The sequence below is a fragment of the Elephantulus edwardii genome, unplaced genomic scaffold (genome assembly GCF_000299155.1).
Source record: "Elephantulus edwardii isolate Elephantulus edwardi_28Jun2011 unplaced genomic scaffold, EleEdw1.0 scaffold00003, whole genome shotgun sequence".
Classification (NCBI taxonomy): Eukaryota; Metazoa; Chordata; class Mammalia; order Macroscelidea; family Macroscelididae; genus Elephantulus; species Elephantulus edwardii.
The window spans coordinates 2,604,528-2,628,798 of record NW_006399753.1 but is presented as its reverse complement, the minus strand read 5'-3'; the positions used below and the strand labels follow the sequence as shown (position 1 = coordinate 2,628,798).

At 46.3% G+C, this 24,271-nt stretch overlaps 1 protein-coding gene across 1 annotated transcript in view; it reads right to left on the bottom strand.

The window, feature by feature from the left end:
* Positions 1-22,554, bottom strand: part of MROH5 (maestro heat-like repeat family member 5) — a 63,008-nt gene extending 40,454 nt beyond the window's left edge. The window contains 7 exon segments of the mRNA XM_006879449.1: positions 971-1,130; positions 1,992-2,120; positions 2,679-2,824; positions 4,075-4,256; positions 5,636-5,638; positions 21,843-22,055; positions 22,391-22,554. Of these exon segments, the coding sequence (XP_006879511.1) occupies positions 971-1,130; positions 1,992-2,120; positions 2,679-2,824; positions 4,075-4,256; positions 5,636-5,638; positions 21,843-22,055; positions 22,391-22,554 (997 nt within the window).
* Positions 22,555-24,271: the final 1,717 nt, after the last annotated feature.

The window sequence follows — 24,271 nt, the reverse complement described above, 5'->3', positions numbered from 1 at the left end:
TGAGATGTGCTAAGGAGCACTGTGGAATTGGGGTGCTTTCTGGGGACTTTGGGGAGCACATTCAGATGAATGGGCTGCTTTGGGGGTTCTGAGGGTCACAGAGGTCACCTCTGGCACTGAGAGATCTATACCCAGACTGCTTGGAGAGGGGGCCAGGGTCAGCATGCTGTCAGCCTGGCCCCTGGGTCCTCCCTGTGATCTCGGTGCTGCCACACCTGTCTCCCCACCTCCACCCACCAGCACATGCCCTTCTCTTCACCAAGTGAGCTTCTCTCCTCAGACTCTTATGCTGTTCTACAGACATGGTTTAGACCTGGCTACCTCCTCCAGGAAGTCTTCCCTAATAGCAAGCAGGCTCGGTGGTCTCTTTCACCTCTGGGCTCCTCAGCTGCTCTCAGGCAGCCCAGAGCTTTGCACATCCTCGTGAAAGAATGAACGAGTGAGTGATGACTATGTGACTTGAACGGTGCTTGTCCCCAGAGGCTGTGAGCTCCCCATGACAGAGAGCTTCTCTGGCCCTGGTGGTATCCTCCCAGGTGCCTCTGTTGTCCAGGATAGCCCTTCCTTGATGTTGTCAGCATCATGGGATGGTGATGGCAGTGGCTTTTGCCAGGCTGCCCCTTGCAGGAGGTGTCCCCTGCTCGAGTGGTCAGGAAGAAGGCAGCTGTGTCTAGCACTGCTGGGCATGAAGAGCTGAGCTGAGGGATCTTAGCACCGCCCATGGGGTTCCAGGCCAGACACACGGACAGGCGGGGCCTACACCAGTCAACAAGAGGCCAGCGGGGCAGGAGTCCTGCTAGTGCGAGCTGCCGGCTGGCCCTGAGATGTGCGCTGTGGGGTGCTGGGCACAAACTTGCACCTGCTTAACGGCAGGTGTGCAGCCCTGTGTATCCAGAAGGCCAGCAGCCCTGCTGTGGTGAGGGTCTCTCTCCCAACTGCCCACCAGCCCACAGACCCAGAGCTGACCTACCATTGAAGGACAGGACACCCAGCACGTAGAGGAAGCTGCGGCGTGGGAAGGTGCCCGACAGCACCTCAGCCTCCAGGTGCTCAGCCACTGGCTGCCATGCATGCTTGCAGATGGCCACCAACACATTGCTGGCCGCATCCTGGAAGGCGTCTTCCAGCTCCTGGGGACAAAGAGAGGTAAGGGCATTTAGACAGAGCTTGTTCATCACACTGGGCAGCAGGGCAGCTACCACCAGCCCATTCCTCTGGTCCTGAGTCAGAGACGGGGCCAGCACACACAGATGATCCTCTCTGAGCATCACCACCCTGGGGAGTGTGGGGGCTTGGGCCGCTGTTGTCCACCTGGGGGGTGTGTTCTCTGAGCCTCGAGCCTCCGTCTGTACAAGAGGGCCAAATGATGTCTGTTCATGCTCTGAGTAGTCACTTGGTGATGACACGGCTTTGATAATCATGACTGGTTGCCATGGTTACTGAACAGCTCTGGGAATCATGGCCCAGCCAAGGTGACACACACCCTTCACCATCACACAACGCTGGGGCTGTTGCAGGCTGGTCAGTCTACATAAGAGCTTCCAAGTCCCAGAGTCCCAATCAGAGTGTCAGAGGCCATCCCCGACCTGTAACCCTGCTGGGGCAGATAGTTCTGGACCAACCTCGTCAGGCTCCCCTGACAGGAACCCAGCAGGCACAGAGCCAGGAACTGAAGTGAGGCCTGAGGTGGACCTCGTGGAAGGTGGAGTGTGGAGCGCAGTGAAGGAGGCGGGGGAGGCCGAGGAGGTGGGAAAAGAGCACACCTCGGGGAAGGACAGCCAGGTGCTGGCTCAGAGCATCTTCCTCAGTGGTTCAGTGGGATAGCATGAGATTGTCCCTCTGAGAGGGGCTGGCAGGCAGAAACAAGGAAGTGGACAGAGCCACTAGGCTAATCACAGGGTGACACTTAATTCTGCATGAACTCTAGGGCCACTGCCTGCTCCCCCGGAAGCCCTTGGGCCCCAGGGTCTGCTGGGGAACAGGCAGCCCACCGTGGCCTTGGTCATGTTCTCCAGGGCTAGCTGAATGAAGGTTTTCTTCCAAGTCTCTTTCAGGACTTCGCTGGCTCTGATGACAGCCTCCAGGACCTGGAACAGGCGAAACTTGTGCCTGGTGGAGATCTGTGGATAGCAGAGGGCCAAGCTGGTCTGAACATATGGGAGACGCCAGCGGAGCCCTGGTGTGGGTGTCCAGAGAGCTGGCGTTGGGCTTGGGAGAGGGAAGACCACATGTGGACACACTTGGCCATTCAGCCAATGGCCATTTATTGGTCACCTACTATGTGCAGACCCTGCACCAAGTGCTGTGAAGACACTGAGTAGAAGTTTGTCTCTATCATCAGGGAGCTATGTGGAGCTATTTACAAACATTGCATCTTCAAATGCAGGTCAATTCATTCACTAAAATACAGGAGTATCCACCCATCCACGCATCCACCAATCCCCGCCACTTAATGCCTGTTCTAACTTGGGGCTTCCCTTCCCCAAGCCCCACTGTGTGCATCTGTGGGCATCTTGGCTGCCATGCGGTTCTGAAGATGCTTTCTCTGTGTTGGTCTCTTTCCTTCCTCCACTCAGCCCATTTCCCATGACCTGTACTCAACCACGCAGCTGCGTGATCTTGGGGTCCATCTGTCCCCTTTTCCCCCAGCCCACCCCCAAGGGCCCTTGAGCGCCTACCTCTGGGTGGTCTGTGAAGTAGTCATGGATGGTTTCCAGCACCAGGTTGGGGGACCCATCAGCCATGTTCTTGATTTTCTTGACTATGTATTTCAGATGGAAGGGATCTGACCCATTCAAGTCTCGGAGCATCTTGAAGCAGATGGCTAAGGTTGGCAAGAAGGGTGGCAGGGTGGACAGATTGTGAGAATGTCACTCTGTGGCAGCATGACTGAGCGGGCAGGGAAGGAGGAAGGCTAGGATGGGAGTGGGAGCTCTAAGGACAGAAGAACTGGACATACTCGGAAACCCTCAGTTTACGGGTTACCCAAACAGCTCTGACGTTTAAGATAGAATAAGGGCGGGAATGCAGGCAAGTCTGTTATCTGTATCTATTCGTGTAGATTTTCACACACCCAACCACCTTTCATTCTCTCATATAACCATCTGCCACTCTGCTATCCATTTATATATACATATACCCATAAACCCCTCTGTCACCTACCTGTTCGTCATCCGTCCATCCACCTATTTATCCATCCATCTATCCATCCTCCATCCATCCATCCATCCATCCATCCATCCATCCATCCACGCATCCATCCATCCATCCATCCATCCATCCTCCCATCAACCTGTCCATCCACTCATCTACTTACACATTCATCCATATGAATGTTTGTTCATGAATCCACCTCTCCATTGCTTGCCCATCTATCTATCCATCAATACAGCTATCCCTCTGTCCATTCATTCACGCAGTCATCCGTATGTATAGTTGTCTATCTATCAATCCAGCTCTATCCACCTGTCCATCATCCATCTTCCCTGTTCCTTTTCCCATTCTCTACTCCTTTTCTGTGCTCTCCGTGTAGTTGTCCTGCACTCACTCATGTTCACGCTCCGTGGTTCTCAAGTATGTTTGTGGAATCAAGGAAGAGTCAGCATTCCTCTCTGGCTCAAGGAGCTTCTCACCCAGGCCCTCCCTGTGTGGTATTAGGGGACAGTGGCCCAATGTGGTAGTTGTGTAAAAGATTACAGGTGCACAGATAGAAGAAGGGCAGAACCCCGAGTGAACTGTGTCAGCATGAGCTTCTCAGAGAAAGTGGAAGTTAAAACCTCCCCGGGCAAGGGCCTGGCATAGGCTGGAGTTCTGAGATGAAAGAAAACGAGAGGCGGGCAGAGCATGGGGTGTGAGCTGGAGCATTCTGGAGACATTAGCTGGTGCCTTGGGAGGCGTCAAAAGGCTGAGGAGAGGGTGCATGGTCACTGCTGAAAGCCTGGCTGTGTTTTCAGTCCTCGGCCTCCCCACACTCCCTCAGAGGCTCTACTTCTACCTCACTCAGGTGGAGGGCAAGATGGGGTCTTCCTGAACTTGACCCAGTCTGAGCCCCCTGCTGTCTGTGTCCCAGCTCACCTGCATTGTAGGCCTCCTCTATGAAGACTCTGTGTTCTTGGGGCACTAGGGCAGCCTGGCAGCTCTGTGACTTGTGGAGAAGGATGGTGTTGGCGACCTTCTGTCTGTCCTTGTGGGCAGAGCCCTGAGGTACCGTGGTGAGTGACAGGTCCAGCGTGGCTTCAGAGGTAAGGGAGAAGATTCTGAAATGGAAAGTGGTCCTGGGTGTGCACTCATGACCCTAGTGCAGGAGACAGAGAGCAGCTTTGGTCACAACTGGGCTCCACAACGTCCTTCTGTGGACTGAGCCTTGGGACACAGTTGTGCAAATAGCCCCATCTGGAGACTCGATGGGGCCTGACTTCCAGGAAGTGTTGTTGGGACAGACAAAGCTGTAGGGATATGGGGAGGAGGGTGGCGAATCGTGGCATCCTCAGTCTCAGCGGTACCTAGGGGAGGCCATTCCTCAGGACACACATGAGACCAGTCTGTACCCTAGACTTTGCTGGTGGACAGCTTTGAGGGAGGCCAGGCACTTTGTAAGAAGAGGGGACGTAAAGCTGAGTAAGCTGTACAACCCCATCATCAGCCCTAGATCTCACCAGCACAGTCCTTCTGGGCAGGGGAGGTGTGCACACGGGTGTATGAGACAGAGAAAGAGAGAGGTGGGGGCAAAGGAGGAGCAAGGAAGGATGGATGCTGTTGTTGGTAGGTGCTGCTGAGTCCCGTATGACTCCAGGGACCCTGTGAACAGCAGAGCTGAACCCTGTCCTATCTTGCGCCATCCTCATCATCTCAAACATACTTAAGCCCATCGCTGCCATCACTGTCACGTTGTCCTTCCTCTCTTTTGCTGATCCTCCACCTTTCCAAGGAAAAGCCCCTCATACCAACTTGCCCAAAGTATATTAGATGAAGGTTCACCCAAGACAAAGCTGTTTGTTCTTTTGGCAGTCCATGAGATATTCAGTACCCTCCTCCAACACCACAACTCAAAGGTATCAATTATTCTTTTGTCATTCTTATTCATTGTTTAAGTCTCAGGTTTACTCATTGTCCTATGCTCTCAGCATGGCAAATGATTGAAAAGATCATGGCCTGAAGCAGGTGCACCTTAGTCTTCAAACTGACACCATTACTCTTCAGTACTTTGGAGAAGTCCCTGACAGTTGAATTTCCCAAGACAAGAAATCTTTAAATTTCTTTACTTCTGGTACCAATCATTGTGGATTCAGTAATTGCTTCAAGTCCTCTTCACTTTAATCAAACTATTGCCTTGGCAGTGTGTAAAGCCATGCCTAGACCAAGCTAATGTGTTCCTCTTTAACAAGTCTTAACACCAAGACTTACAGGGTAAAATTGTTTTCAAGTAATGTAACTGTGTTCTAGAACAATATCTAGGACGTAACAGAATAAAATGTACACTGTATGACATTCAATTAAAAGGTTACCAGGCATGCAAAAAACAAGAACATGTGATCCACAGTGAAGAGAAGAAGGAATAAATAAGAGTTAGCACAGAAATAACAAACGTGATAGAATTAGTGAAAAAAGAACATTTTAAAAGTCATCATAACCCTACTTCCTACAAAGAGGACAGATAGCAGGTTAAAGCACAGGCATGCTAAGGAAAGATACATGAAAAATGAACAATTGAAAGGAAAAAGTCTGTGGTTAAATATATACCAGTTGAGTGTAACAGCAGATGAGACACTGTTGAAACAAAACCTGGTGAATATGGCAATAGAAGTTATTAAAAAAAGGGAAACATTTGCAAAAAAAAGCAATAGTGAGCTACAGAACATTTAAATCATTGAATACATGAGTAATTAAAGTCCTTGAAGAACAGGAGCATAGAAGAAAAATGGAACAAATAATACTTGATTTTCAAATATTAAGCTACAATCTTTTTCAATTTGATGAGAGTTATAAACCTACAGATCCAAGATAAAAAAAAAATCTGGAAATCATTTAAACATTGTTTCTTTCTATGTGCTCAGAAAATTATCCGAGAAGTTGGGCTATATTCAGAAGAATGTGGCATCAGAATTGGAAGAAGACTTGAAGCATTTGCTGACGAATTTCAAAGGCTGCAGCCTCCAGTATGGATTACATTTACCCACCAAGAAAGCAAAACTCCACACCAATAGATCTGTAAATGACATAATGAGAAATCCACTGATGTTAGTGGCTTCATATTTGGGGGATCCACCATCAATGCTCATAAAAGCAGCAGTTCAGAACTCAAACAACAAATTGTATTGAGAAAACGACTGCAAACACTCTCTTTCAAGGGTTAAAAACAAAGATGGTATCTTCAGGACTAAGGCACGCCAGGCATTTTCTTTTTTTTTTTTGCCAGGCATTTTCAACCACTTCATAAGCATGCAAAAGCTGGACAATGAATACGGAAAACCTAAGAAAAGTGGATGCATTTGAATTGTGGTGTTGGTGATGAATACTGAAAAGCCACACACTGTCAGGGAGCTCTGATGGCCTAGTGGTAAGAAGCTATGCTACAATCCCAAAGGCACAGGGTTCGAATCCACCAGCTGTTCCACGGGAGAAGGATGGGCAATCCTCTCATGTGATTAACTGCCTCTGAAAGCCTGCTGGAGGGTCAGCTATGACAGTTCTGACTCAATGGCACACAGCAACAATCAAGAGAATGAACACATCTGTCTTGGAGGAAATGCAGGTAGAACATTCCTTACAGGTGAGGATGGTGAGACTGTCCACATACTGGGCTTGTTGCTGAAGGGACGAGTTCCTGGGGATGAACATTATGTTTGGCAAAGTAGAGAGTCAACAAAAAAAGAGGACTCTTCTCGGAAGATGGCGCTGGAAGCGAAGAAGGAAGCCCCTGCCCCTCCCATAACTGAAGTCAAAGCAAAGGCATTAACGGCCAAGAAGGCGTCCTGAAGGGCATCCACAGACTCAAAAAAAAAGAAGATCCACACATCGCCCACCTTCCGGCGGCCTAAGATGCTCAGACTCTGAAGGCAGCCCATGTACCACCGAGAGAGCGCTCCCAGGAGAAACAAGCTTGACCACTATGCCATCATCAAGTCTCCCCTGACCACTGAGTCAGCGCTGAAGAAGACAGAAGATTACAACACACTTGTGTTCATTGTGGATGTCAAAGTCAACAAGCACCAAATTAAACAAGCTGTAAAGAAGCTCAATGACATTGATGTGGCCAAGGTCAACACTTTGATTAGGCCTGATGGAGAGAAGAAGGCCTATGTTTGACTTGCTTCTGACTATGATGCTTTGGATGTTGCCAACAAAATTGGGATCATCTAAACAGTCCAGCGAGCTAATTTTAAATATAAAATTTTCTCACTAAAAAAAAAAAGAGGACTCTTTTCAATGGGGTAGATTAACACAGATGTGGCAAAATAGGTCCAAATGCAGTGATAAATGCCGTGACATGGTACAGGACTGGACAGTGTTCTCATGATGAGTCAGAACAGACTTGAAGGCAACTAACATAGCAACCTATCTCTTACATATAATAAAAAGTATGAAAAATACAGAAGACTAAAGATAGGAAGGAGGACATAATTCTTATTGGAAACAATGAACGCCAGAAGACAGTAGATTAACACCTTAAAACTCTGAAGAGGGAGGGAAGATAATGTCAACAAAGAAATGTATGTTGTTGTTGTTATGTGCCGTCGAGTCGCTTGCGACTCATAGCAACCCATGTACAACAGCCCTAAACTCTGCTCTGTCCTGTGCCAATTGAACTGTCTCTTATACACCCATCCTGATTACCCCAGTCACTGAATCAATCCACCTCATAGAGGGTCTTCCCCTCCTGCGCTGTCCCTCCACCCTACCAAGCATGATATCCCTCTCCAAGGATCGGTCCCTCCTTACAACATGTCCAAAGTATCTTAGACGGAGCCGTAGAATCCTTGCCTCCAAGGAGCCGCCCTGTTTGACCCTTTCCAGGATGAATCTGTTTGTTTTCCTAGCAGTCCATGGTATCCTCAATACTCTTCTCCAGCACCACAGCTCAAAGGCACCAATTCTCCTTCTATCCTCCTCTTTTAAAAGGGAAGGTGTTACAAAATAGCTACAAATGATATAGATACAAATCATGAAAGATTCATCAGAAGACTTGCATTATAAGAAATGTTAATAAAAGTCTTCTAGGCAGAAAGAAAATGATACCAGACAGAGATATAAACAAAGGAAGGAAGGACAGTAGAAATGGTAAATATGTGGGCAGATAGAAAATATTTTTTCTTGTTTTCCAATTGCTTTGTAAGTGTTTGAAGCAGAACTAATAAAGTATTGTGGGGTTTATAATGACTATTATAAAGTATATGCCAATGAAGACCAGAAAGAAGGAATAGAAGTTTACCAATATAGAGCTCTTATAGAGTCAACTAGAAAAGGAGATAAGATGAAAAAATGAAAAACACTGAATGCAAATGAGGACGAAAAATGAGGGAAACCAAACCAAAGAGTAGATCACACAAACGGGAAAACAAATTGCAAGACAATAAACTAAAACCTAATTATATCATTGTTGTTGTGTGCTGTTGAGTTGAGAGCAGTTAGTAGCTGATCCTCCAAAGGGTTTTCAGAGGCAGTAAATTGTGCTGGAGTAGACAGCTCATCTTGTTCCCTTGGAGCAGCTGGTGGATTCGAACCATGTGCCTTTGGGATTGCAGCACAGCTTCTACCTGTCAGAAGTAAATGACTGGAAAAAACTTTTGACAAAGTCCAACATTCTTTTCTGACTAGAATGTTCAACAAAATAGGAATAGAGGAGAATTTCATCAGCATAATTAAGAACATATATTCTAAAGCAGTAGTGAATATCATCCTCAAAAGAGAGAGACTAACCACATTTCCCACGTGAACAGGAACCAGGCAAAGATGCCTATCATAACTCCTATTAAAAATGTATCAAAAGTATTAATGAAAGCAAAAAGACAAGAGATGGAGATAAGAGGCATCTAAATTGGCAAAAAGGAGGTAAAAATATCTTTATATGCAGATGATCTGATAGTAAACATAGAAAACCTTTGATTCAGCAACAAAATTGTTGTATGTAGTAGACCAATTCAGCAAAGTGGTATGATATAAGATAAACATACAAAAATCAGTCATTTCTATACAGTAGCAAAGAGAATGCAGAAAAGAAAATAAGAAAAGCCATACTAGTTATAATAGCCAACCACAGATGAAAGAATTAGGAATAAATCTAGAGATACAAAAGACCTATATGAAGAAAACTATAAAACATTGCCACAAGAAACAAAAAGAGACCTAGATAAATGGAAGAATATACCGTGTTCATGGATAGTTAAGACTCAGTATTGTAAAAATATCAATTCTATTAAAAGCAACCTACAGGTTAAATGCAATTCTAATACAGATAATGATGCCATTCTTCAAGGAGATGGAAAAGGCAATTTCCAATTTTATCTGGAAAGGAAAGAAACCCTGAATAAGCAAAGCACTACTGAAAAAACAACAGCAAACAAAACAAAACAAAACAAAAAACAACAAACAAACAAACCCCAAAGTAGGATGTATTACATTTTCTGATCACAAAACTTAATACACAGCCAGAGTGGTAAAAACTACATTGTTCTGGCACATGACAGATCAGTGGAATAGAATCAAGAACAGAAATCAATCCATACCGTCAACTGATCTTTGACAAGGTTGTTGTTGTTGTTATGTGCCGTCGAGTCACTTGCGACTCATAGTGACCCTATGTACAACAGCCCTAAACTCCGCTCTGTTCTGTGCCAATTGCACCATCTCCGATACACCCATCCCAATTGCCCCAGTCACTGAATCAATCCACTTCATAGAGGGCCTTCCCCTCCTGCGCTGTCCCTCCACCCTACCAAGCATGATGTCCCTCTCCAAGGACCGGTCCCTCCTTACAACATGTCCAAGGTATGTTAGATGGGGCCTCAGAATCCTTGCCTCTAAGGAGCCGCCCTGTTTGACCCTTTCCAGGATGAATCTGTTTGTTTTCCTAGCAGTCCATTGTACCCTCAATACTCTTCTCCAGCACCACAGCTCAAAGGCATCAATTCTCCTTCTATCCCCCTTAGTCATTGTCCAGTTCTCTGATGCGTAACAAGTGATTGCAAAGATCATGGCCTGTATCAGAAGCACCTTAGTCTCCAGAGAGACACCATTGCTCTTCAGTACTTTGGAGAGGTCCCTAACAGCAGACTTTCCCATCACAATACGTCTTTTAATTTCCTGGCTACTGGTGTTGAGAGTGTTGACTGTGGAGCTAAGCACATTAAAGCTGTGAACAATCTCGATCTCTTCACCATCCATCCTGATGCTACTAATTGGCCCAGTGGTGAGAATCTTTGTCTTCTTGACATTGAGCCTCAATCCATATTGGAGGCTGCAGTCTTTGACCCTCTGCAGCAAGCACTTCAGGTCCTCCTCACTTTCCGCAAGCAGGGTTGTGTCATCTGAGTATCACAGATTGTTGATAGATCTTCCATCGATCTTAACCCCACATTCTTCCTCATAGAGCCCAGCCTCCAGGATAATCTGTTCTGCATGAAATTAATCAAATGAGGGATTTAGATGGCCAACAAACACATGAAGAAGTGCTCAAAATATCTAGATATTGCTTTTGTTGTTGTTATGTGCCATTGAGTAGAGTATTGACTTATAGTGACCCTATGAACTGAGCTATTAGAGAGATGAAAAGCAAAACAACGAGATAGCATCTCACTCCTGCAATGATAGCAAAGTTCAGTAGGATAGCAAACAACACATGTTGGTAAGGATGTGGAGACTGGAACTCACTGCTCATGGGAATGTAAAATGGTTCAACCACTGTGGAGAAGAGTCTGGCACTTCCTCAAAACTTGAAAAATGCCCTAACACAACCCAAACCTCCTACATCATTTGATGTAGTCATTCCCCTACTATAAGTATACTTTAAAGAAGTCAGAGCTGCAAAACAAGCATATGTATGCATGCTTACCTCTTTTTTTTTGGGGCGGGGAAGGATAGTATTATTCACAATAGCACAGAGATGGAAACAACCCAAGTGTCCATCAATGAATGAATGGCCAGATAAACTGTGATACAGTCACACAATGAAGTACTACACAGCGTTGAAAGACAATCAAGTCATGAAACACCACTCAACACAGGTGAATCTGGAAGATATTATGCTGAGTGATATTATGCTCAGTTATAAAAAGACAGATACTCTGTGAAACAACTGTTATAAAAAAAAGATAATTATGGTTGGAGGGGTGATAGGGAGAGCAGGAAAGGATTGGGTAGATAATTCCGGAATTGAAATAGGTGAAGAGAAATACAATTTGAAATGAATAGACAATCAGACATTATGTGTATTGCAATTAACAATCTGGAACAGGATGTAAACTATGGGTGAAGTGGGGATATGAGATGGAAAGAAAAGAAAAAAATGAGCAGGAAAAGTGAGTGAAGGGAACAGAATATACAATACAGATTTACTTAGACATTGTAATAAGTTAACTGCATCAATTAACGATAACTACTATTGTTTGTGAATGATAGTCTGAAAAAGAAATCAGTGAAGTTTGTATATTTTCACTCAGATAAGATGGATTAAAAAAAATCCAAACCAAAATATTGTCACACAGAATATACAAAAAAATAAAAAAAGGATATTTATAGATTGTTCAATGGAAGAATGGGAGATCAATTTATCTTGTGAAATTTCACTCAAATCACAATAAAAATTAATAAAGATATAAAAATTATCTTATAAAAATTGTGATTTCTAAAAAAGTAAATTGCTTAATCACCACGATAAAAATGTAGATTGTAAAACTTAATAATGGAGAAAAATCTTAATAAATCACCTAAAAATAAGCAGATTAAAAATAAAAGATAGAAAAAAGATATATCACCCTAAAGACAATGCTAATAGCAATATTAATACCAGATAAAGGTGATTTTTCACTAAGCAATAGAACCAGTGGTAAAGAGAATATCTTCATAACAACAAAGTGATCAGCGAATCAGGGTGATGTAGAAGCCTGTCAACAGTAGAGCAGAAATCAAGTAAATATAAAACCGAAAACATAATAGAGCAAAAATTAGTTAGGTTCCAAAGATCAGATTTTAAGCAAATATTAGAGGTTTGCAAAATACTAGCATGCACTTGCCCTGAAGCCCGGCCCCAGCTCTTGCAGTGGGCAGCCACGGCCACTCAGCATCTTCAGTGGCCATGGCCTGGTCTTCGCTTGGCTCTTCAGAATCTGTGTCTGTGATGCAGCCTGCTGGCTGGCCATCCTCAGCCAGTCTCTGTCCAGCTCAGGCTCTGAGGGACACTTGGACTGTGAAGCAGGTGGCACGAGCTGGGCATTGCAAACAGCCCTAGTCACGGGGCAGTTCTGCAGGAGCAAGTGTCCTCTGCTACGTGCACACCCAGACTTTTTTACTATTGTCACAAATGAGAAATGTCCGTTAGTGAGATCACTGGTAAGTGAAGAGTAGGTGAAAAACCTCGAGCTGACTCACTGAAAACAAATTCTGAAAACATAGAGTAAGAGTAATTAGGGAAAAAATAAGATAATGTACACATTATCAACCTCAGAAATGGAAGTGAGTACATCACTACAGAGCCTATAGACATTAAAAGGATGGTAAGAAACTGTTATGAATAATTTTAAAAGCAGATTTGACATCCGTCATGGGCTGGATTATATTTTCCCAAAACATGTGCTGTAAATCTCTACACATGTGTGGGTGGTTATGTTAACGAGGCTGTGTTAGTGTAGGGGGTCTGTCCTGCATCAACCTACAATAAAGGCTGAATGAGTAAGGACAGAGGCCGGCAGAGCAGAGGGTGGATAGATGCTTTGCCATGCAGAGATCACCAAGATACAGAAGCCAACAAGAGACAAGACCTTTCCCAGGCCCCCCTCTTCCACAGTCAGTGCCGTGAACATCTAGCCTCCGACACTGTGGGAAAATAGATTTCCACTTGCTGACATCACCCGCTTGTAATTTTTATAGCTCAGATGAAGTAGAGAGATTATAAGCAGATGTAGTCATTGTTGCAGTCACTGCTGTGAAGCTATCAACCTCTACCAAGCATGACGTCCTGCTCCAGGGACCAGCTTCTCCTGACAACTTAGTCAAGACATGTGGGAGGAAGGCTCATAATCCTTGCTTCTGAGGAGCATCCGGTTGCACTTCCCCCAAGACAGATTTATACATTCTTATGGCATCTCATGGTCTATTCTACTCACTCCTATTCAAAGACATCAATTCTTCTTCTGTCTTCTCACTCATAGTTCAACTTACACATACATGTGAAGTGACTGAAAACATGGACCTTAGCTTTTACCTATTTAAATATATGTGTTCACACACAAAAGAAAGAAAAGAAATACTTTGGTATAAATATATATAAGATATACATATATGGTAAAAATGACACAACCAAAATAAATCGTTGTTGTTGTTGTTATGTGCCATCAAGTCATTTGTGACTCATAGCCACCCTATGTACTAGAGCCCTAAACGCTGTTCTATCCTGTGCCAATCTCATTGTCTCAAACACATTCATTCCCACCACTCCACTCACAGAATCGATCCATCTCATTGAGGGTCTTCCTCTCCTGCGCCGTCCCTCCACTCTCCCAAACATGATGTCCCTCTCCAAGGACCAGTCCCTCCTTGCAACATGCCCAAAGTATGTCAGACGAAGCTTCAGAATTCTTGACTCCAAGCAGCATTCCAGCTTCACCTTCTCCAGGACAAACCTGTTTGTTCTCCTAGCAGTCCATGGTATATTCAACACTCTTCTCCAGCACCACAGCTCAAAGGCATCAATTCTCTTTCTATCATCCCTATTCACTGTCCAACTTTCTGATGCATAGCACATAATTGCTAAGACTATAGCCCAGATCAGTGGCACCTTAGTCTCCAGCCTGACGTCGTTGCACTTCAGTACTCTTGAGAGGTCCCTCACAGCTGACTTTCCCAATGCAATTTGTTTCCTGATTTCCTGGCTGCTGTTACCAAGAGTGTTGACTGTGGAGCCAAGCAAACTAAAACTGTTAACTATCTCAGTCTCTTCACCATCCATACTGATGCCAATTGGCCCAGTGGTGAGAATCTTTGTTTTCTTGATGTTGAATTTCAATCCATATTGAAGACTGTAGTCCTTGACCTTCTGCAGCAAGCACTTCAGGTCCTCCTCAGTTTCAGCAAGCAGGGTTGTGTCATCTGCATAACGCAGGTTGTTGATGACTCTTCCACCAATCCTGATTCCACATTCCTCTTTGTACAGCCCAGCGTCTCAAATGATCTGTTCTGCATACAGGTTGAAAAGGTATGGAGACAGAATACATCCTTGACAGACCCCCTTCTTGATTTTGAACCATGTAGTGTCTCCTTGTTCTGTTCTGACGACTGCCTCTTGGTTCAAGTATAGGTTTCACATTAGCACAATCAAATGTTCTGGGATTCCCATTCTTCTCAGAGTCAGCCACAGCTTGTTGTGATCCACACAGTCAAAAGCCTTTGCATAGTCAATGAAGCACAGGTAGACATTCTTCTGGTATTCTTTGCTTTCTGCCAAGATCCATCCAACTTTAGCTATAATATCCCTAGTACCATGACCTCTCCTAAATCCAGCCTGCACATCTGGAAGTTCTCTGTTGACATACTGTTCCAAATGTTTTTGGATAATTTTCAGTGGAATCTTGCTTGCATGTGATATTAATGATATTGTTCAATAATTTCCACACTATGTTCAGTCACCTTTCTTTGGAATGGGAGCAAATATTGATCTTTCCCAGTCAGTGGGCCAGCTGGCTGTTCTCCAGATTTCTTGGCACAACTTAGTGAGCACATCCAGGGCAGTGTCTGTCTGTTGAAATATGTCAATTGGTATGCCCTTAACTCCTGGAGCCTTGTTTTTTGCCAATTCCTTTAGAGCAATTTGAACTTCCTCCTTCATCACCATAGGCTCTTGCTCATATGTCATTTCATGAAATTCTTCTGTGTCAGCCAATTCCTCCTGATACAGTGACTCTGTGTACTCCTTCCATCTTCTCTCGATACTTCTTGGATCATTTACCATTCTACCCAAAGTATCCTTAAGTATTGCCACCTGTGGCTTGAATTTGTTTTTCAGCTCCTTCAGCTTAAGAAATGCTGAACAAATTTGGCCCTTTTGATTTTCTGACTCCAGCTCTCTGCATATTTTGTTATAGTATCTTGCTTTGTCGTCCCGGGATGCCTTTTGAAATTTTCTGTTTAGCTCTTTGATTTCTTGGTTTTTTCCTTTAGATTTGGCTTCTCGGTCCTCTAATGCAGTATTCAATCTCATCTGACATCCATTTTGGTCTTTTCTACTTTTTCAGCCGTTGTAATGATCTTTTGCATTCTTCATGGATGATTTTCTTGTTATCCTCCAAGAGCTCATTTGGCCTACGCTCATTGATGCTCAAGCCCTCAAACCTGTTCCTGAGATAGTTTTGAAATTCGAGTGGGATAGACTTAAGATCAAATTTTGGTTCCCATGAACTTGAATGATCTAAATAAATAGAGGTACTTCCTAAATAACATGCTTCTGGAAACTCTGTGAACTTAGATAAGTGTCGATAGTTGTAGAGGGATTCAGGCCTTTTGTTTACATCGTTGCTATGAGTCATGCTTGGCTCAAAGGCAATCAACAACAACAACAACAACATCTTCTGTACTTGTTGATAGAAAGGCAATGTTATTGCGATGTACAGGCTTTCCAACCAGATCTACAGATTCAATGCAATCCGAGTTAATATCCCAGCAGGCTAGTTTTTGGATATAGACATTAAAACTCTAATGTTTCTCTAGAAAGGCAGCAGAGCTAGGCCTTCAGCCCACACAATGCTCGAGAACAGAGTGTGGGGCTCACACTGTACAACCCAAGATATGTCACAAAGCAGCGGCAATTCAAACAGTGCAGGATTAGAGAAGGTGCAAATAAGCGCAACAGAACAGGGAGCGCAGAAATAGATTACCACTATTACAGCTAATTGATCTTTGACAAAGAAGCAAAGTGAATTAAATGGAGAAAGAACAATGTTTTTAATAAATGATTCAGGAACATGAAGAAAATAGTCTATACACAGAACTTAGATCTTTCACAAAATATTAACTCAAAGTGGATCACAAATCTAAATGTAAGATACAAAACAGCACAACTTTGAGCAGATAACAGGATAAAATCCAAGTGGCCTTGAGTTTGGTGATTGATGACTCTTTAGATACAATGTTAAGAGGGTGGAAAAACAAACCATGAACTAGGAGAAAATATTTGCAAAGCACATCACTGAAAAAGGATTTTTGTCCAAAATGTACAGAACACTCAAAAATCATAACAAGAAACTCAATGACCACATTGGGGGAAAACCCCCAAACCTCAACAGACACTTCTCCAAAGAAGATAAATCACACTAAACCCCAACTTCCCAAGACCCCACAGAACAGACAGCTGCCTCAGAGGGTCTCCAAGGCTGCGAGTCTTGTTTTTACTGTAATCTGAAAGAAAGTTTACAGCCTTCAACCTTTCATAGACATTTTGTTTTATGACATTAGTTCCAAGAGCAACAATGCCACCTCATGTCCCCACTTCTCTAAGTCTTAGTACCATTAAGCCATCTCTCCTCCCCCTTCCTGCCACCAAGGAGTTATTATTGCAAGTTTGTCAATCGTTATGGAGACAATTCCCTTACCTTTCTCCCCATGGAGTGGCTACTGGTGGGTCTGAACTATCATCCCTGTGTTTAACAGCACTTTCACTTCTGAATGCCCAGAGTCCTTAAAGAAGCTGTTGGTGCATTGAGTCAGCCCTGACTCTTCACAAGCCCATGTGTCCAGAATAAACACGAGCCTGTCCCTGCACCATCCTCACACTCTGACACACGGGCACTGCACCAAGGCTTCTCAGTGAGGGTCCTCCTTTCCCTCACTTGCCCAAGGCAGGATGTTCTTTTCTGGGGACTGTCTTCTCCTGACAACATTCTCAAAGTATATGAAACAAAGAAGAGGTATATATATCGTGGCAAGAATCTGCGCTGCAAACCTGTAGACACGCAGTTCAAGGCCACCAGCTGCTTCACGGGAGAAGGATGGACAATCTCCTCCTGCTCGATTCACTGCCTCTGAAAACCCACCAGAGGGTCAGCTAGGGGTCAGTTCCAGCTCCACGGTCCACAACAACAAATATCTATCTATCTGGTGACTTAGTGGTAAGGAGCTGTGCTGCCAACACAAAGACATGTGATTTGAACCCACTGGAGCGGGATGGGCAATCTCGTCCTGTGCAATTACTGCCCCTGAAAATTCACTGGAGGGGCAGCTGTGGGTCAGTTCCTATTTGATGGTATTTAACAACAACAACAACAACATAAATGGCAAATAAAAATATGAAGTGATGTTTAATATAATTTGTCAAGAAATTTAAAATAAAAACCGCATCTAATGGCTGAAGTCCAAAACACCAACAGCATCAGAGGCTGGGGTGGACATGGAGCAATAGGAATTCTCATTCACTGCTGGTGGGAAGGCTGAATGGGGTAGCCACTTTGCAAAGCAGTTTGATACTTCCCTATAAAGTAATCATATATTCACTTACAATGTCCCTCTCCCAGGCATTTCCTTGAGAGGAATGACAACTTATGCCCACACAAAATCTATACTAGAATCTCTATAGTGGTTTCATTTGTAATAGTCAAAACTGAAAAATCCAAATAGACAATGGTGGATGCAAACCCTCAGAAACACTGAGGCAGTCCCTGCTGAGACCACGGCGTGTCAGAGCAGACCTGTGCTCTTCAGGGTCCCAGGACTGCTGTTCTGGCCTAGATCTTTGGATTGTTCTTCTGAGGTATCCCTGGTTGGATTTTTTTTTCCCCTGGTTGGATTTGAACTACCAATCTTTCTGTTAGTAGCTGAGTGCTTTAGCCATTTTCACCTTCCATGTCAATTATGCTTCAGTTATATCAAACTCAAATACTCACTGCCTTTGAGTTTGAACCAGCTCATAGCTGGGAGGTTTAAAGGAGGCAGTAAATCTCACGGGAGGAGTAGATTGCTTATCTTTTTCCTGTGGAGCCACTAGTGCGTTGGAATCTTCAGAGGCAAAGGCTCCAGTTAGCGGCTCTACAGACTGGCTGCCAGCGCCTCGCTACAGTATTAAAAAAGGAATCATTGACAAGAGCAATAAAATCTACTGTTCTAAATGCATTCTGCTGAATAAAAGCAACACCATACTGAAGGCTATACCCTCTCTATAATTTCATTTTTTGGTGCATTTTGGAAAAGGCAAAACTAAACGGACAGAAAGCAGAGTGATGATTGCTGGGGGCTGGAGGTTGGGGCGGAGGGTTGACTGCAAAGGCTTCTGGGGAGTGTTAGAGGAGACAGAACTGCGTGTGATCGAAATTGTCAAGGATTTATTTGGATTCACAATCAGTAAAAAGCAACAGTCTGAAAAATCAAATGAAGCATTGCTTTGGGGAAATCCTTTGCCAAGAACCTCTTTAAAGTGCTGAAGAACAAGGATGTCACTTTTAAGACTAAAGTGTGCTTGACCCAAGTGTAGTCTCTTCAACTGCTTCTTATGCACAAGCAAGTTGAGGAGTAAATAAGGAAGACTGAAGAGTTGGTGCCTTTGCATTGCAGTGATGGCAAAGAACACTGGGTAGACCAGGGGCTGCCAAGAAGGAAACCAATCTGTCTTGAAGGAGCTCCTGAGACACGTGGACGGTGAGCCTCACATTGGGTGTCTTGTTAGGATGGGCCAGGCCCTGAACAAGGACATCACAGCTGATAGAGCCAGAGGAAAATGGAGATCCTGTGAGCTGACGAACAGTGACTCCCACAGCAGACTGAGGCACAGGAGAAGCTGTGCGGCTGGCGCTGGGTCAGGTGAGGCTCTGCTCTGCTGTCCGTGGGGCTGTTAGGCGTTAGGACAACCCCATGGCGCCCACCAACAATGGGGCTGCTTTTATTCTGGATTGTAGTAACGTGTGCACCACCACATGCATTTATCAAGACTTGTAGAACTGTGAATTATATTATGAATAAATTATATCTTAATAAAAATTTTTTTTTGCTGTCGATTTGGAACTGACCCGTGGCTGACCCTCCAGCAGGTTTTCAGAGGCAGTTAATCACACAAGAGGGGACTCATCCTTCTCCTGCAGAGTGGCTGGTGGATTCGAACTGCGTGCCTGTGGGATCGTGGCACAGCTCCTTGCCACACTAGTCTACCAGTGAGAGGGGAACAAAAGAAGATGAATGGCTCTCACCGCTTGCTGTACCCCTGTGGCCTCATTCTGGTCATACATAATGCCCTCCTGCTGACGCCCTTCTCCTGGGACCTCATTCGGGTCTCTGTCCTTTTGGCCGGGAAGCAAGCGACCCCTGCTCTGGGGCATGGCTCCACCCTTCCTCTTCCTGCTCTTGGCTCACCTGTCACCTTCCTGAGGAACTTGTTGAAAGTGAATCGTTGACTTGGGGTCAATTGGTCTAACAGAGTCCACAAAGACAGTATTGCCCATCCTGCTTTAGTGAGTTGTTGTGTACCGTCAAGATGGAACTGACCCATAGCTGACCCTCCGGCGGGTTTTCTGAGGTGGTTAATCACACGGGAGGAGACTGTCCATCTTCTTCCCACAAAGCAGCTAGTGGATTCGAACTGTGTGCCTTTGGGATTACAGCACTGCTTCTTGCCACTGGGCCATCCAGCTCCCCGCTTAGTGAGCAGTCCCAGGATCCTAAACGCTTGTGAGTGACCGTCTAAGGTGCAACTATTGCTTCTCTCTGTCGAGAATCAAAGATGCATGGAAACAGTAGCCCAAAGGATTCATTGGCCATTCAGTTGTCAGCGTCCAGGACCCTGAGGCCAGAACTGGACAGTGCTTGGTTATCACTGCTGACCGTTCTGAAAGGGGTCAGGTAAAGGTAAAAGGTCTCTGATGGCATGGGAGAAAAATGGGTAACAACACTCAAAGTCATAGAAAAGACCAAGCTCACCGCACGAGCTCTCCCACTGACTGCTCCAGGGGAAGTCTCAGTAGAAAGACCTGGAGAGAGTGGGCAAAAGCTGTGTGACAAAACTCAAACCCACAAAACCAGCCAGGCATCCTGCTCTGATGCAGATGGATGGGAACCTGAGGCTGTGGATGTTTGTTGCCCTTCATCTCACCCAGTGACTCAATGTGCCGCCGGATGACAGACACGGCTGTGAGATGACTGATTATACCAGGGAGGTGTGCAGTCCTTGAAGAACCAACTCTGCAAGCTCACAAGGGCAGCAACTGGCCAGACCTTAGAAGAAGTAGCTAGAAGGACTAATGGAAATGGGAACCAGAGGGAGGAAGTGGGAAGATCACACAGCTACGTTGTGTGTATTGTAATTAACGGCACAAAGCAACATGTGCATGAATGGAAAGCTTTATAAACTGTCACCCAAATCACACACAAATACACAGGGTCATTCACACAGAGTAATAGAGTGTAGTACATAGTTCTATCACCTTGGAATGAGGAAGACATTTAAACATTATACCAATGCCAGATATAATGAAGAAAAAGATAAACTAATAAGATTCTATCTATATCTATGTCTCTCTATCTCTATCTCTATCATCTATATATTTGTTCCCATTCCAAAGAAAGGTGATCTGACAAACTGTGGAAATTATCAAACAATATTATTAATATCACATGCAAGCAAGATTCTGCTGAAGATTATCCAAAACTGACTGGAACAGCACATCAGCAGAGAACTACCAGAAGTGCAGGCTGGGTTTAGAAGGAGTCGAGGTACTAGGGATATTGTAGCTAATGTAAGATGGATTTTGGCTGAAAATAGGAGGTACCAGAAGAATGACTGGGGTAAAGGGGGTGGGTATGTAAGAGACAATAAGATTGGCAAGGGATAGAGCAGGGTTCAGAGCTATTGTACATAGGGTCGCTATGAGTTACAGGCCACTCAATGGCACATAACAACAACAACAACAATTAATATATATAATGAAATGGACATGTATTCATTTTCATTCTCCTTACTGCTGGATTGGAACTGACTCATACGGAGGTTGCCTGTCCTTTTCCCTTGGAACCACTGGTGCATCTCAACAAAGACGTGGGTTTGGGTTGGCAGCACACTCCTCTGTGGACTGTGCCCCAGGGCTCTGGACACACACACACACACACACACACACACACACACACACACGGCTTACTGATCTGACAGAGACGGGGGCCCCGAGAGCCCTTCAAGCCTGGAAGTGCAATCTGCCCTGTGACTCAACTTTTAGCCTACTGATAAACCTGTAAAGAGATCAATACATCAGGGAGAAATACACTCCGACAGCAGCCCACCCTGTGAGACCAGAGGGTCTGTGCTCGCCCAGGGATAAAGGAAAAGGGAGGCAGGGAGGGGCAAAAACCCATGTGGAGTCCCTGGATTTTGCCCAGTTGGGCAGGATGGAGTCTTACCCTGGTCCACCGACTACTGCATTCTAGTTTGAAAAGAGCTTTGGAGGCAAAGGGCCACCAGGAGTTGAAATCAACTCAACAACACAGTGCAGTAGGTGGGTCCTTATTTCATCTGAGTTCCATCTTGTCAAAGAGGCGAGTGGACAGGAGGAGGATGGGCACGCGTTGATGGAGCCAGATGCCCAGAGCAGGAAGAGACCTCCCCCCAGAGCCCTCAGGGCATCCACAGAGGGACGCCTGGGCTCCGGCTTCCAGCTCCAGAACCCTGTCACCAAGCCTGCACCGTGCCAAAGGCGGACACCAAAAGGCGGGTAAAGTGGCAGCCCCCGGGTGCCCCCGCTCTCATGGCTCTCAGCGCTTTTATGACGGCTGAGTATGGCGCCAGGTGGACGTCCCGCTGTGCGCTTGGCAGGGCAGTGACGCAGAGCACAGGTGTGACGTCATCCCCATGAGGGCACTGCGGGGAAACCCCAGGAACCGGACTTCTGTGCAAACCACAGACAGGACAGTGACAGAAGGGAGACACTCGATCCTCACAGCAACTAGCCTTATAAGGAGGGGGTGAGCTAGAAGGATGAACGGCGATGAGACTCACAGGGAGGGACTGGGAAGAGCGTGGTTAGACTGCAGGTGTTGTAACTAAGGTTATGGTTGAGTGGAAACCAGCTTGGTTAACTTCCACTCAAACCACAATGAAAAACAAAAAGAGAAAGAAACACGCCATCCCACGGCAAGTGTGGCGACCTCTCTCAACAGCGCACAGGGAGCAGCCCTGCCCTGGGAGCCTCAGCCCTAGCTGGGGTCAGCAGGGCACACTGACCTGAAGTTCTGGGACTCGGATGTCCTTCCTGCCGAAGTGTGGCTGCGTGGCTGGTCACCGTGCTGCTTGTTCATGGCTGCGCTGCAGGTGGGGCCACTGGCCCCAGTGTCACTTCTGTGCTCGCTCCGAATAGGCCAGTCTTGTCTCTGGGGCTCCTCGTCCATCTCCCAGTCCTGACCTCACCCTGAGGTCACAATGGCTCCAGTGTCCAAGCACCTTCTCCAGGGAATGTTGTGGAACTGCACCGGGTTCTGGGGATGACACGGGCATGTGTGTACACGTCTGTGTCCCTGCTAAGCCTTGGCCTGCCACCCTTCCGCCGTCCCCTGTGAGACCCCTGGGTCCACTTGGGCTGCTGGCTCACTGGGGCCAGACTCCTCCATGTGGGATGGGTCCACACGGTCGGTTCACTGAGCTTCTGGGAAATAAAACACGCAGCAAGAGCAATGAGGGTTCAAAAGACGGATTCCCCTCTCGACAGGGTTCACTATCGTCTTCTTGCTTACGTCATTGATGAAATGAGCGCCCAATTGGAGGGGCCCTTGTGGCGTGGAGCTGAAGGTGCCTTCTGGTCAACAGCAGTGAAGAACAGTCCTACAATGACACCCGGGTGAGCCTGGAAACAGAGCATTGGGGTGAGACCCCAGCCCCTCCCGATATGCCGGCTGTAGCTTCCTGATGGTCCCTGAAACGGAGGACCTGGTTGAGTGGGGTCTGGATTCCCAGCCTGGAAACTGGAGTGATAAAGGTGTGTTGTTTTAAACTTCTAAATGCTGAAATCCTTTGCTGTCACCAGCAGGAGACTGAATGACTGTGGGTTCGAGGTGTCCCCATCACACCCTGCCAGGTCCAGGAGGCTGCCCAGCCAAGCTGAGTCCCCACACCTGGTTGCTGGAGGTCTTGGGGCTCTGGGATCCTGTGTGGCATGGGTGGGATGCTACCCAGCAGCCCATGTGGGGTGATGCCTGAATCTGCTGCCCAGTCAGTGATCTCTCCAGGAGTCCTCCTGGCCATGTGAACGTGGCCCCCGTGTTCCAGAAATAACCTTGTGCCTGGACCAGGGTCAAGAGAGGTTGCTGAGAGGACAGAAACCCACTACCCACCTCTGGACGGATGGGATTTGAAGCTGGCTTGTGGGGGTTTAAATCCCAGCTCTGTCCCCTGTGACTGGTCCCCCTTTGAAGCAGTGCCACCTCCAGGCTTCAATGATCCTTTCAGTTGTGCTGTGGAGGACTGGGGTCAGCCCCCACAGCTGCGGGGTTAACGAATGCCTCCCAGTCCAAATGCAGCTACATCCTGTGGCTGTCCCAGAGAGCCTTGGGGGGGGGGGGCACAGCCCAGACCTGTCTTAGGGGATAGGCAAAAATACATCCCACACCGTCCTGGGGGACACGTGGTCACACTCACCCTAGGAGAGTAGGCGGGGACACACTCCATCCCTGTCCTTGGGACAGTCAGGGACACACTCCATACCTGTTGTGGGGGCAGGGACATATCACACCTGTGTGAGAGAAAGACAGGCAGGGAGTCATCCGCTCCTGTCATGGGGGCAGGAGACAATCGGAGATACGCTCCATGCCTGTTTTGAGGAGGTGACCAGGGACACACACCATGCCTGTGTGGGAGGGCAGTGGGCACACACCGTACCAGTGTGAAGAGTTTGGCATCTTGGGAGGCAGACAGGGACAAGGCCCCTGAGATGCAGAGAACAGACTGGCTTGGAACCCTGGAAGGAGGCTGAGGGCGGTCTGCCAGCCTCATCTGAGCACAGGAGGGCTGAGAGGAGAGTGAGGGCCTGCCTCCCTGAGCCTCACCTGAGCATAGGAGGGCTGATAGGATAGTGAGGGCCTGCCTTCCCCAGCCTCACCTGAGCACAGGAGA